General features: G+C 40.9%; 2 protein-coding genes across 2 annotated transcripts; one reads left to right on the forward strand and one right to left on the reverse strand.

Annotated features, from left to right (window-relative positions):
* The first annotated feature begins 324 nt into the window (after nt 1–324).
* LOC134071704 (renin receptor-like) lies at nt 325–844 on the forward strand. Its single transcript, XM_062528532.1, has 2 exons — nt 325–489; nt 579–844. Exons 1-2 carry the CDS (start codon nt 325–327, stop codon nt 771–773), a joined length of 360 nt encoding a protein of 119 aa, XP_062384516.1. The 3' UTR covers nt 774–844.
* Nucleotides 845–7,915: 7,071 nt separating this feature from the next.
* LOC134070784 (uncharacterized) lies at nt 7,916–9,619 on the reverse strand. Its single transcript, XM_062527225.1, has 4 exons — nt 9,206–9,619; nt 8,442–8,585; nt 8,264–8,343; nt 7,916–8,109 (listed from the first exon to the last, which is right to left on the reverse strand). Exons 1-4 carry the CDS (start codon nt 9,558–9,560, stop codon nt 7,960–7,962), a joined length of 729 nt encoding a protein of 242 aa, XP_062383209.1. The 5' UTR covers nt 9,561–9,619; the 3' UTR covers nt 7,916–7,959.
* Nucleotides 9,620–11,988: the final 2,369 nt, after the last annotated feature.

Below are 11,988 nucleotides of genomic sequence, written 5' to 3' on the forward strand. Positions count from 1 at the left end.
CCGGTTCGATCCCCGACCAGTCCACCACGGCTGAAGTGCCCTTGAGCAAGGCACCTAACCCCTCACTGCTCCCCGAGCGCCGCTGGTTGGGCAGGCAGCTCACTGCTCTGGGTTGTGTGATTCACCTCACTGTGTGTTCACTGTGTGCTGTGTGTTCACTAATTCGGTTAAATCCCTCACGGGATCAAAAAAGTATATATTCTATTCTTCTATTCTCATAGCCGTTGTTGTTGTCCCAAATGACCTCTGTGACCTTGAGTGCACAGCGATCTCAGAAAAGACGGTGGATGAGCATTTACCGGAAGTTTATTTTTTTTGCCTTATATGGTTCACTTTGGTATTTACCTACACCTGTTGTCTTTGTTGCAGTTTGTTGACAGCATCTATGGCGTCTACAGCAACAATGCGGTGGCTGAGGTGGTCACAGTCAAGACCTTCGAAGCGCCTCTCACCAGAAAGTCTCGCTCCATTCTCGAGTCAAAGCAGATTGTGAGTAGATCATGCAAACGTTGTTTATTCATTGTGGTTTCCTCACCAGATCTCGTGTCTCACAGTGTGTGTTTGATGTGCATCTACAGAGCAACCCAGGAAGTCCCTACAATCTGGCCTACAAATACAGCTTGGAGTACGCCGTGATCTTCAACATCGTGCTCTGGCTTATGATCCTACTGGCCCTGGCGGTCATCGCCATCTCGTACAACCTGTGGAACATGGACCCCGGCTACGACAGCATCATCTACAGGATGACCAATCAGAAGATCCGCATGGACTGAGCACTCTGTTCCCATACCTACATGTCCTCATTCTACTTCCTGTGCTGATGTTTGTTTAGTTTTCTCCTGTCGTTCTCCCCACATTATTCAGGACTCTTCTCCCCTCTTGTGTATAGTGGGATTCCCTCCCAATCTGAAATATATTTTAACTAGATTCTCTCCGCAAAAATGAATCATGTTGTTGTTCCCATCTCCTACTCCATCCCCCATTGCAACTTTTATGTAAATGAGTGTGCGCATGAGTGCACTTGCTTTTATGTATGTAAATGAGTGTGCGCATGAGTGTACTTGCTTTTATGTATGTAAATGAGTGTGCGCATGAGTGTACTTGCTTTTGTGTATGTGTACTTCTCTGTGTATGAGTTTTCGCTTGTGATTGTGTGTGGTGGGGGTAATGGTGTGTGTGTGTGTGTGTGTGTGTGTGTGCTTGCCTGCATTTGTGTGTGTGTGTTTTATGTGTCTGTGCGTGTGTATGCTCACTTGTGAGTGTGTGTGTGGGAGGGGGGGGTACATGTGTGTGGGTGTGTGTGTGCATGCATGTGGGTGTCTTTGTGCATGCGTGTGCGTACATGTTTATGTGTGTCCATGCAGGTGCATGTGTGCATATGCCTGCCTGTCTACTTTGCGTGTGTGTGTGTGTGTGTGTGTGTGTGTGTGTATTTAGCGACAGATCAAAACGCTGCTTCGCTGAGCGGCGGTCATGATGGGGCAATTGCTCTGTCGCTAGTTGGAGTTTAACACGGTTTAAACTCCAACTCCAGTTTGAAACCGCATTAAACTCCAAACTAGCAACAGAGCAATTGGTGTAAAGTAATGAAAAGTATCAAGATATTGCAGCCATATAGAATGTTGTTGAAACTTGATGTACGTTACTTAAAGAGTGTTTAATGTAATTTTTGCAAACGTATGTTTGCACAAATGTGACAGATGCTTGCTGATTGCATTTATTGTTTTGTTTTGTTTACTCTTGTCTGATTTGGGCTTATTTGTCATGTGACATCAGATCATTCCTGCATAAACGTTTTGAAGCAATGACTGGACATTTCCATGTAATTGCACATGTTGATGTGTGTTTGGGAAGAATGAAAGAAAATGGATTCTCATTTTCTCCCCAACTTAAACAATAAGACTAGGGAACATGAAAAGTAATTAGGTGTTGTATTTGTACTTTAACTTGAATGGATTGCTTGCACAACTTCAAAGGTCATTCACTGCAGACAGCCTGTAAGTAAGTCCTTTTTAGCAATAATTTATGAGTAGACTTAAACATTTACTTACAACTAAGCCAGTGTGGTGCAAGTTGACTACTATTCACATCAACACACATAAGGTTTGAAAATGGGTCTTGCATGTATGGATGCAAAGACTGAGAACAGTGAGACCTGTGGGTGAAGTCTAGCGCTTGCTGTGTGGCACTTGTTTGTTGGTTGGAACTGAAAAAAAAGATACAAAAGCTGCCACATGCTATATAGGCTTGTGGTATTTCAGTTGAAAGCCACAAGTCTGTTTAGCATAAAGCGGATTGGTGTTTTCATCTTTTTTAGTTCCAATCAACAAACAAGCACGGCACGAAACAAGCACAACAACTGATTTTCGTGTGGCAGATGCCTGCCGATTGTATTGTTTTGTTAATTGAATCTTGAATTTCCCCTTGGGGTATCAATAAACTATTCTGGACTATGACAGTTTCAGTCTGAGAGTCTGCTGGGTCTACAACATCAGACTGGCACAGGTTTGAGAAGGGTTTCATCACTGATGCACAATTTCAGTGATATTATTCGCACTCACCATGAATATGGTCTACAGAGGTCTAGACAGTGCAGTGGTCCCCTCACCAATTCCAGATTCCACCAGCTGCCCATTAGGGCTTTCCAAGCGAAAATCGAGAAAAAAACAAAGCAATTTCCCAAACTGCATAGTTTCCCTTCAACTATCAAATAAATAGATGTAATGGAATGCACAAGGATGTATTGTAGGCAATGGTGTAGGCCTATCTGATGAATACCTGAGTGGTTGAAACGGTGGACTTGTTAAATTTCACTGGGAGCAAAGAATCTTCACTTTTTTAGTGAGATAACTATTTGTTGGTCCCGTTCAAATTGTACTGTGCATTTCAAATATGATGTGTGTGAATTTAAAGGATAATTTCTCACGTCAATAAAGTACTGTTATTCAATAGACTTTAAAAGTTATGTTAGTTTTGTGCGAATCCGCCCAGTGGACTACATCTCTCGTCTCAAACGATGTACGTCACCAACTTAATGAAACGAGAGGCTCGCTAGTTAGCTAGCTGTTATGCTAGTTAGCGGTTACATCTTGCTGCCAACTATGTCACTTAACAGTCTACGGACGAATACAACTTATTTGGAGTGTTTAATCCTCTGACTCGTGGTATTTTCACCGGCAAGGGGGGAATAGCTCATATAAGACCTGTTGCTGGTGCCGGTGGGCTAATGTCACTAACGTGACTGATGTGTTTGTAGTCATTGGACTTACGATCTTTCACAATGTTGTAATAGGCTATGTGCACAAACGTTTTTAGTACTGCCGTTAGATTTCCGGTGTGTTCGAACCTGCAGCTGTTGCTAGGGTAATTCGTGTCTATTCGGACCCAGTTGAGTGTTGCACCTAGCGAATCAACACGTTACGATAAAGAAGGATTTGAGCACGTTGAAATTTTTATTATTGGGAAAACAAGATATTCCGTGTCTTAGTGAATATTTAAGGAGCAGAATGAAACAGAAGATGCCGTTTCAATATAGTTAACGCTCCACCGGAAGTCAAACGGCAGTAGGCCTACTAAGTGACTTTAGTGCACTGAGCCCATTTACTAGTTACAAATTAGCGGGGAGACCAAAGGAAAAGTGAGTTACAGTAATCTAGTCGGGACATAATGAAGGAGTGAACCAGTGTGTGTGTGTGTCTGTGCATCATTAACAGAGAGGAAGGGGTGGAGGTGTGCAGTGTTATGAAGGTGAAAGAAGGCAGTTTTAGTGAGTGTTTTGATATGAGGATCCAAGCTAAGGGTGGAGTCAAGGTGTATGCCAAGGTTTTTGACAACGGGTGTAGAGTGAACAGGTGAACCATCAATGTTGAGTGTGAGACTGAGATTTTGATAGCATGCTTTTAGGGTAAGTCAGCAGAATTTCAGTTTGGTCTGCGTTGAGTTTGAGAAAATTGTTTGCATTCATAATGTTAGATCAGAAAGGCAGTCAGTGAGGGCATGTGGCGGGGGGCTGAGGTAGAGGGGGTGGTAGGATAGAGTTGGAGGTCATCTGCATAGCAGTGGAAGTTAAGGCCGTGGCTGCAAATGATCTAGCGAAGAGGGAGGATGTATATGAGAAAGAGCAGGGGCCCAAGTACAGAACCCTGGAGGACACCAGAAGTGACAGGGGACATGGGGGACTGATGTGGACCAAGTGTGACAAACTGCTTTTTGTTGGTTAGGTTTGACTGAGACCAATTTAGGACTGTGCCAGAAACACCAATAGCAGACAGACAGGAAATGAGAACTATAACCTCGTTTCCACCGCAGCGGTGCCGTGCCGGTGCCCAATTTCAAACTGGTTCTGCGTGTTTCGACCGAACAATGCGTGCCGGTGCTTTACCAGAACTAGCTCAACGTCAGCACCAGCACCGGCACCGGCACGGCCCTGGTGGAAAAGAGGTAAGTGTATTTCATAGTATCAAAAGCAGCACTGAGGTCAAGGAGGATGAGAACGTAAAGGGTTCCAGAGTCAGCAGACAGGAGGAGGTTGTTAACTATGTGAAGGAGGGCAGTCTCTGTGCTGTGACATGAGCGGAAGCCAGATTGCAAGGGCTCATACAGATTGTGGTGGTTAAGAAAGGTGTGTAGTTGTGAAGCCACCACTCTTTCCAGAACCGATAGCTTTATTCCACTACACCTACACACTTCCACTTGCCAACAGGCTGCAACGTGAGAGAGAAACTTTTATCAGTGTGCACTCACTGACATAATATATACAGAGATGAAAGTAATGTAACATTTTGCATAAGGTGTGCAATACAAGGAATCAGTTGTTAGCTAACACTGGCAAATACAAAAAACCTCCCTGAAAAACAAACAAGATGACACATTTTATAGAACACCTATACTTTTGCCTCAGGACAGACACACAAAAGAGCCAGCTGATGATTTCAAAACTGGATTACTCGTGAGCACTTAATAGTGTGAGCATGTTATACCATTATGTATGTGTTTGATGCAGTTGGTTGTGTGTTGAGTGAAGTTCTTGTGAGCTATGGGGACATGGATGCAGAGCTGTATTCAGAATGTAAATAAGCAAATTGGATGTAAATTCAAAGTTCTTTTCTTGCAAATTTCTTCACTGTCGTCTAAATACTACAATGACCGTGTGTGTAACTTCTGAAAAGTGTCCTGTAACTGAAGTAACTGAAGAGAAGGTAGACAATAATGTCCCCAGCCACGTGGTCACACATTTGTCCCCTTCATCTCTCTTCCGGATGCCTAGTGGCTGGAGAGGTGTTGCATCTGCTCTGCAGCCAGAGCATATGACATTATTTCCTGCGTTTGGATATTTAAAAAGTACACTGTCAACAAACACTGCCAAATTTAATTTAGTGGTAGTTAACATTAGTCACCTTTGTGGAAGTTATTCACACACATCAGCATTCACACACATTTTCACATTTACATAATTAGTGTCAGGCTCAGTGACACGGAGGCAGTCGTCCTCAATGCGCATAGGTGAAGAACTGGTTAGACGAGTGTGGGGGAGGGGGAATGATCGCATAAGACAATTGCTCTTCATGAAGCTGTTACAATGGATAGTGTTATGTACTGTAGGCCTAAAGTGCAGTATACTGTATATATAACTGTTTGTACACATTTTCCAGCAAATGACATCAACTCAAATAGCTCAACTCATAGCTCAAAACCTAAAGCTCTTTTGTCTGTCATAGGCTTTATAAGCTGATGTATTACATACAAGAGTGAAAGTCATCTTCAGAGAGAGGATGAAATACATAGTAAAAAAGCAAGTAATATTGAAACCAAAAATAGTGTTTTTTTTCCTCAAAACATTTGGTGTTGCGCATACGGTATTTTATTACAGTAGTATAGGATCCCCTATTTTTGTGTACAGTATATAAATTAATGTGTACATAGTGTGTGTTTGTTGTTGTGTATACTTCTGTGTGTGTGTGTGGGGGGGCAAAGGTGTGTGTCTGTTTATATGTGTGTGTGTGTGTGTGTGTGTGTGTGTGTGTTTTTGTGTGTGTGTGCCTGCTCTCCGCGTAAGTGTGTTTATGTGTGCGTGCATGTGAGTGTGTTTGTATATGTGCATTCGTGTGTGTGCGTGTGTGAGTGTGTTTATGTATGTGTGTGTGTGTGTGTGTGTGTGTGTGTGTGTGTGTGTGTGTGTGTTGATATGCTGATATGGCCCCCCAAACATGTGATTATAATTCTAACTAGGTGGATATGGGATGTGTTGACATGGCCCCTGGATACGAACATACAAGAATTATTTGTTCATCCTATGATTCTCGAGATATTCACAGAAAATATCTCCATTTTGGCCAAAATTACATGGATGGTCATCACCTCACTCATTAGGAAATAACAAATTTCATTGAGAGTAATTTAAAAAATATATAGAGAGGATTAAAAAATTCACTACATTTTCAATGTAAATGTCAGTTAGCAAAGTCAACTGAAGTCAGTAATCAGCTCCACTGAACTTAATAAAAAGCCACAACTGGAAGAAAACCTGAAGTAGGTTTGAGTGACAGCAGATTGGGAGTCTTATCTGCTCAGTCCATACACGCATGCCTTCAGTTAAACAATGTTCTGTGGGCTATGCTCATGACTGCACACTAATGTGCACACCTTGGACTGTGTTGCAGCACTTGGTGTCTGTTAGGGTTGAATTCCTGTTGATAAATCGTGTTTACACCTAACTATACACACTTCGTCATTACATGTACATTCACTCAATTAATTGTAATATTATGAATTGTGTAATCTATCCTACATACTGGTGTAATTAACTTAAACAAATCATAAATTGACTGCACAAATCATCATTCTAATCCTGTCTTACAGAGAAGACACTGAATTGACAAATATGTTCACTTTTTACGGTCTATTGAAAAACTCTGTTTACTTTAAGACATGTCATGTATGACCAATACACTCTTAGACAATGACATACTTTATTCGTTGTAAAAACGACAGCTTATAATCAATTGATGTTTTTACAGTCGGCAAAACGTTATGGATTACAACAGACTTCTTTAACCTACATTGATAGAGATCTGATTTAGGGCCCTAGGATTTCCACCATGTGGAAAAGGCCGACGGAATCACAAATCTTGCTTCTCTTTTATTTCAGTTTATGTTCAAACAAAATGCGTGTAAGAAGGTGCCTAAACCATGGCCAAAATACATTGTTGAGCACGTTGCGTAGTAATCATAATAATATTCATGTTTGATAGCTCTTGATAGGTGCGTGACAAAGAAAATAAGCATGTGGATCCGGACAACGGTGGCAAAAAAACTCAACTGCTTGACTGCTGACGGGGCTGTTGCAATGCGTTCAGAAGCTGTCTTTTCATTGAAACATTGCTAGCAGTACAGCTCAGACACGAATATCAGCAGCCTCAAGCAGACACAGACCCACCTGCTGTGGCTCTTGACCATTCAAAAAGTGCTGCAACAGATTCTCACTGACGAGAGAGCGCCTTGCCATCATGTAGCCACACTTAAATGGAGAAGTGTAGTTGGCGAAATGCTCTATTAATAATATATTATTAAAATGAAACATGAATCTACAAAAAAGTAATACTTTTAAGTTGTGGAAAATGTTACAAAGTGCCCTTTTATTGGGATCTAAACTTGCAATCTATTACATAATAATCCTGCATAAGGATACGTCCTTAACTATTGTTTTTGCGCAGAGATTTGTTGAATGTTTGGCTTTGTTGAATATTATCAGTTTAAATTTAAAAAGCTGCATTGTGTCTGTCGTTGAGTTTCTAAAGGTGAAGACTGCTTTTTTTTCCTTTTTTAATAGAAAGAAAGAAAGAAAGAAAGAAACATTTGAAACATCTTAAATTAAACAGAATTAGGAAAATAAATGAATGGGTTTCATAGGGCCCTATGTGATATAATGTGATATCATCTGTAACATTGTGTTTAACATATTTAATTTTTGCCAGGTGCCAGTCTGACCGGAGGCTGAATCTGGAGTTCAGAGTAAGTGCTGTTGATGTTACTGGGCTGAGATGCGGAATTGCTGATGATGTTTCTGGGTTGAGATGCTCTTGGCCGTGAGGGCAGCACTATAGCAGAATACTACAGAAAACAAAATAAAAAATAATGTATCTGTCCTCGTGTAATGACCACAGAATATTGTAATTGCATCCATAGTATTTCCTAAATGGAGGTGTAGAGATGTCTGCAGGGCTTGAGGTACATACATAATGTATAAGGATTAATAAGAACATACGTGAAGAGAGTCAGAGTCCTGAGGCGGCTCCACACTTGTGCTCTTCTTCTTCTGAGTCGAACATCTCTTGACCGCCAACACTGATTAATTTATTTTTGTACAGAAGAAAAAGTAGCTTTTACAGATGTTCATGCATCTTGCCACTCTGTGTCATTTGTTTATATTAAACGGTACTCACCTGACAGTAGAGCGATGAAGATACAGTTGAGAAGACACGATACAACAACAGTAAAACACATCCATGATTTTAGAGAGTCCTGTGGACATTGCTGAGGTTGCTGAGGATCTATCCTCGTGAAATTGTCTGGAGAGTGACGCTCCTCTATAGACAGAAAAACAGTAAATGATTTTGTTTTCAACTTGACAGTGACAAACTCAAATATTCAAGTTGAGTCACTGAATGCTTCCAACTTGAACCTTCATGAAATATAATATATCGTATTGCAATGCAGTATGGTTTGGATTTGCTTTTTCCATCATTATTATTAAAGAAATTACATCAATCGGGTTGGCAAAATTTAATTATTGTATTTCAAGAATACTGAAACTACACTTAAGGTATTTTTTTGTCTTGTATTGAATAATAATAGATATTTTAATTTGGAAACATTTGATGATTCAACTTGAATCACTGTCAAGTTTACGTTAGAGTGAATTAGGGAAACAGTGAAATAGGTTAACTTTTAAAATCAGACAATTGATTTTTTTTTACAGTGCAGGTTTGATGCAGGTCCAGTTTAAATTCTGATCCATATAAACTGAACCAATATCAAGGCTTAGCAGCACATACAGTAGCAGCTGCTCACTACCAGCTGTGGCATTAAACTGATGCAAACATGGTCATTAAAATGGAAAATGGAAACCTTCCATAACTCTTTAACAAATGTATCTTTTCCTTCAAAAGCCAGTGCTCTAAACATATACATGTTCATGGACACTTACCTGTTATCATGAGCATGGTCCCATTGCTGAATTTAATATGGTTCTCTCGTATGGCACAATAGTATGATCCAAGCTCAGTTCTGGTCACATTGCGTATAACTAGCGTACCAAATGTCTGTTGTGAGTATTTCTCTCTGAATTCCTTGTGTTGCTGGTTGTACACAGATGTACTAGTCTTCCCAAACGAGCGTATTATGTTCACAGGAGGCTCAGACTGGCGTTGTATGAACCAATAAATCTCTTCAGTATGAGAACAATATAGAGTCACATTTTGTCCAAACTCCACTGCTATCTTGGTCAAGTTCTCTGATACTCCAGAGCTGAACAGCAAGCTCAGAAACCAGAGGAAATGCATACTTTAGGTAGAGTTATAATCTGATGAAAATGAAATGCTATCCTGTTGCATCAGACAGAATTAAGTGGACTTTTGTGGCGTTGATGGATGACCATGCTAGCGTCCTGTTTCATTGGCCTCCACTTTGCTTTGTGAAGCGCAAGTCTTTGTGTTCATACAATGTGTCACCCAGGGGCAACAGTAGAGGAAGTTTAGAAAAAAAAATCACAAAGGCCAGGAAATGACATCATCTTTACTTAATTTTATTGAGAGTTACTACAGTCAACCTCATGTAAAAAATATCAAATTCATAGCATTGCTACTTTGAAGTATACAGGACTCAATGGAATAACTTACTTGGTGTTTTGGGTGTTGTTTGTGAATCTGCTTTCTGTGCCATTGTTTTTTTAGTACGCTACTAATATGTGACGCCCCGATTTTTTTCATATTTTGATATATGTTTTAGTCATTCAAAGCATCAAGCCCTTTCTTGAACACCATAGGCCACTTGAGTTGGTCAGCTGGCTCTTGACTACCATGTAGGTTTTTCGGTTATTTTTCAATCTGCCATCTGCATGTGTCATGTGGCTCATTCGACTTTGTGCAACGCTGCACAGATCTTGCAGAACATGAAGCTTGCTGACTTTTCTACGATACAAACATGCACTGACCAGCCACTGTTAACACTGTTATTGTTTCACACAAACACATGCTTTAAACTTCCTGGACAGGTGCTGGCACTAAACTAGGGTAACTGGCAGAAGTCTATATTTTGGTTGTGCCATTGGCTTAATTAGTGGGCTTGATTAAGCAATCCCTCTCTTGTTCTTCTTAAGTTCACTTACTTTACTTAGTATTTATTTATTCCCATTTTTGGCGCAACTACTGCTGCTAGAGGGTTTGAGCTATCAACATGGTTCCAACTCTAAAAATTCAGGCCCGAACCAGTGTATGTTTCTTGTAAATTTCAAGTAGCTGCCTCTTGTCATTTTTGCGATACTCACGTGTTTTGCCATTTTTTGCTCCCATTGAAATGAATGGCAGAATGCTCGGGTATTGTGACATCACAGCTCCCTAACTGCTGTCTTGATTGCTTACAGCTGGCAGAGTTCTAAGCCATCTGGCAGCTGCTTAATCATGGAGCTGGGATGTCTATGTGAAGATGGGTGCATGTAACTTTTGACCCACAACTTTCGACCCAATTTTCTAAAATGAGGCACTATTGAGTCAAGTTCAATGCCTTTGGAAACACACAATTAAAATAGATTTCACAGCATGAAGGTCACGTAAAATGAAAAAAAGATGCCAATCCATGTGTATACAGATCATGTAAAAAGGATGTGACCGCTTGTTCCATGCCATTGGAAACACATTATAGAGATCTCTACCAGTTACCCTAGCAACCATTACATTTACCCTAGCAACACCCTAGCAACCATCCTTATTACCCTAACAACAACCTACCACCACCAAAATGTCATCCTAGCAACCAGCACAGCAACCATTATGATTACCCTTGCAACCAGCATAGCAACCATGTTATTTTGCATAGCAACCACTATACATACCCTAGCAACCATCTTCATTACCCTAGCAACTACCTAGCAACCTCCATAGCAACCAACATGATTACCCTAGAAACCACCCTAGCAACCATGTAATTGTGCAAAGCAACCACCAATTATGCGTCATTTCCAGCTTTGGAACATTGCGCGTGGTCAGAGCCGACTGGCACTGGATCGGAGCTCCAGTGTTCAATATGACTATGAATTGGCCGGATTTACTAGCCTAGCCTCCGCAGCCATTCATTTGAATGGAGGGCGGGACTTAGTCACGCTCTCCATATAAAACCTCCATGACTTCAGTTATGGAGTTTGGAAGTGAGGTGACAAAACTTTAATGGTCAGTGGAGAAATATGTTTCTTAAATATTTGTAATCATGAGTAATTGATATTTTGTTTTTGTTTTTCTACAAAGGTCTGTCTGGTGTGTGGATCTCTTTTCCTCTTGTGATACTTTCAAACTGGGTCCTGCATCCATCCAACATTGACCCAGGATGTGCATGGCCTAACACTTTGCCTTTGTGATGTGACACCTGGAAATGTTTTAGATAGATAGATGGATAGATAGGTACTTTATTTATCTCCACAGGGGAAATTCAGGTGTCCAGCAGCCTACAGTGTGTTGTCCATCAAGAAGCATTCACCATGCAATACACTCATAAAAACACAAGTAAAGACACAGACAATAACAGTTGTTAAAGGAAAAGTAAAAAAGGCTACTATCAGTAAATTCAAATTAATGCGCGTCAGCAGGTCCATTGGCAGCTGAAACTAAATACCTCCTGTACCTCTCGGTCCTGCAGTCCACAGAGAGGAGTCTGTCACTGCGGCTGCATTGCTGGGCAACCACAGTGTCATGCAGTGGGTGGCTCCTGTTACTGAGGATG

The sequence above is a fragment of the Sardina pilchardus genome, chromosome 23 (genome assembly GCF_963854185.1).
Source record: "Sardina pilchardus chromosome 23, fSarPil1.1, whole genome shotgun sequence".
Taxonomy (NCBI): Eukaryota; Metazoa; Chordata; class Actinopteri; order Clupeiformes; family Clupeidae; genus Sardina; species Sardina pilchardus.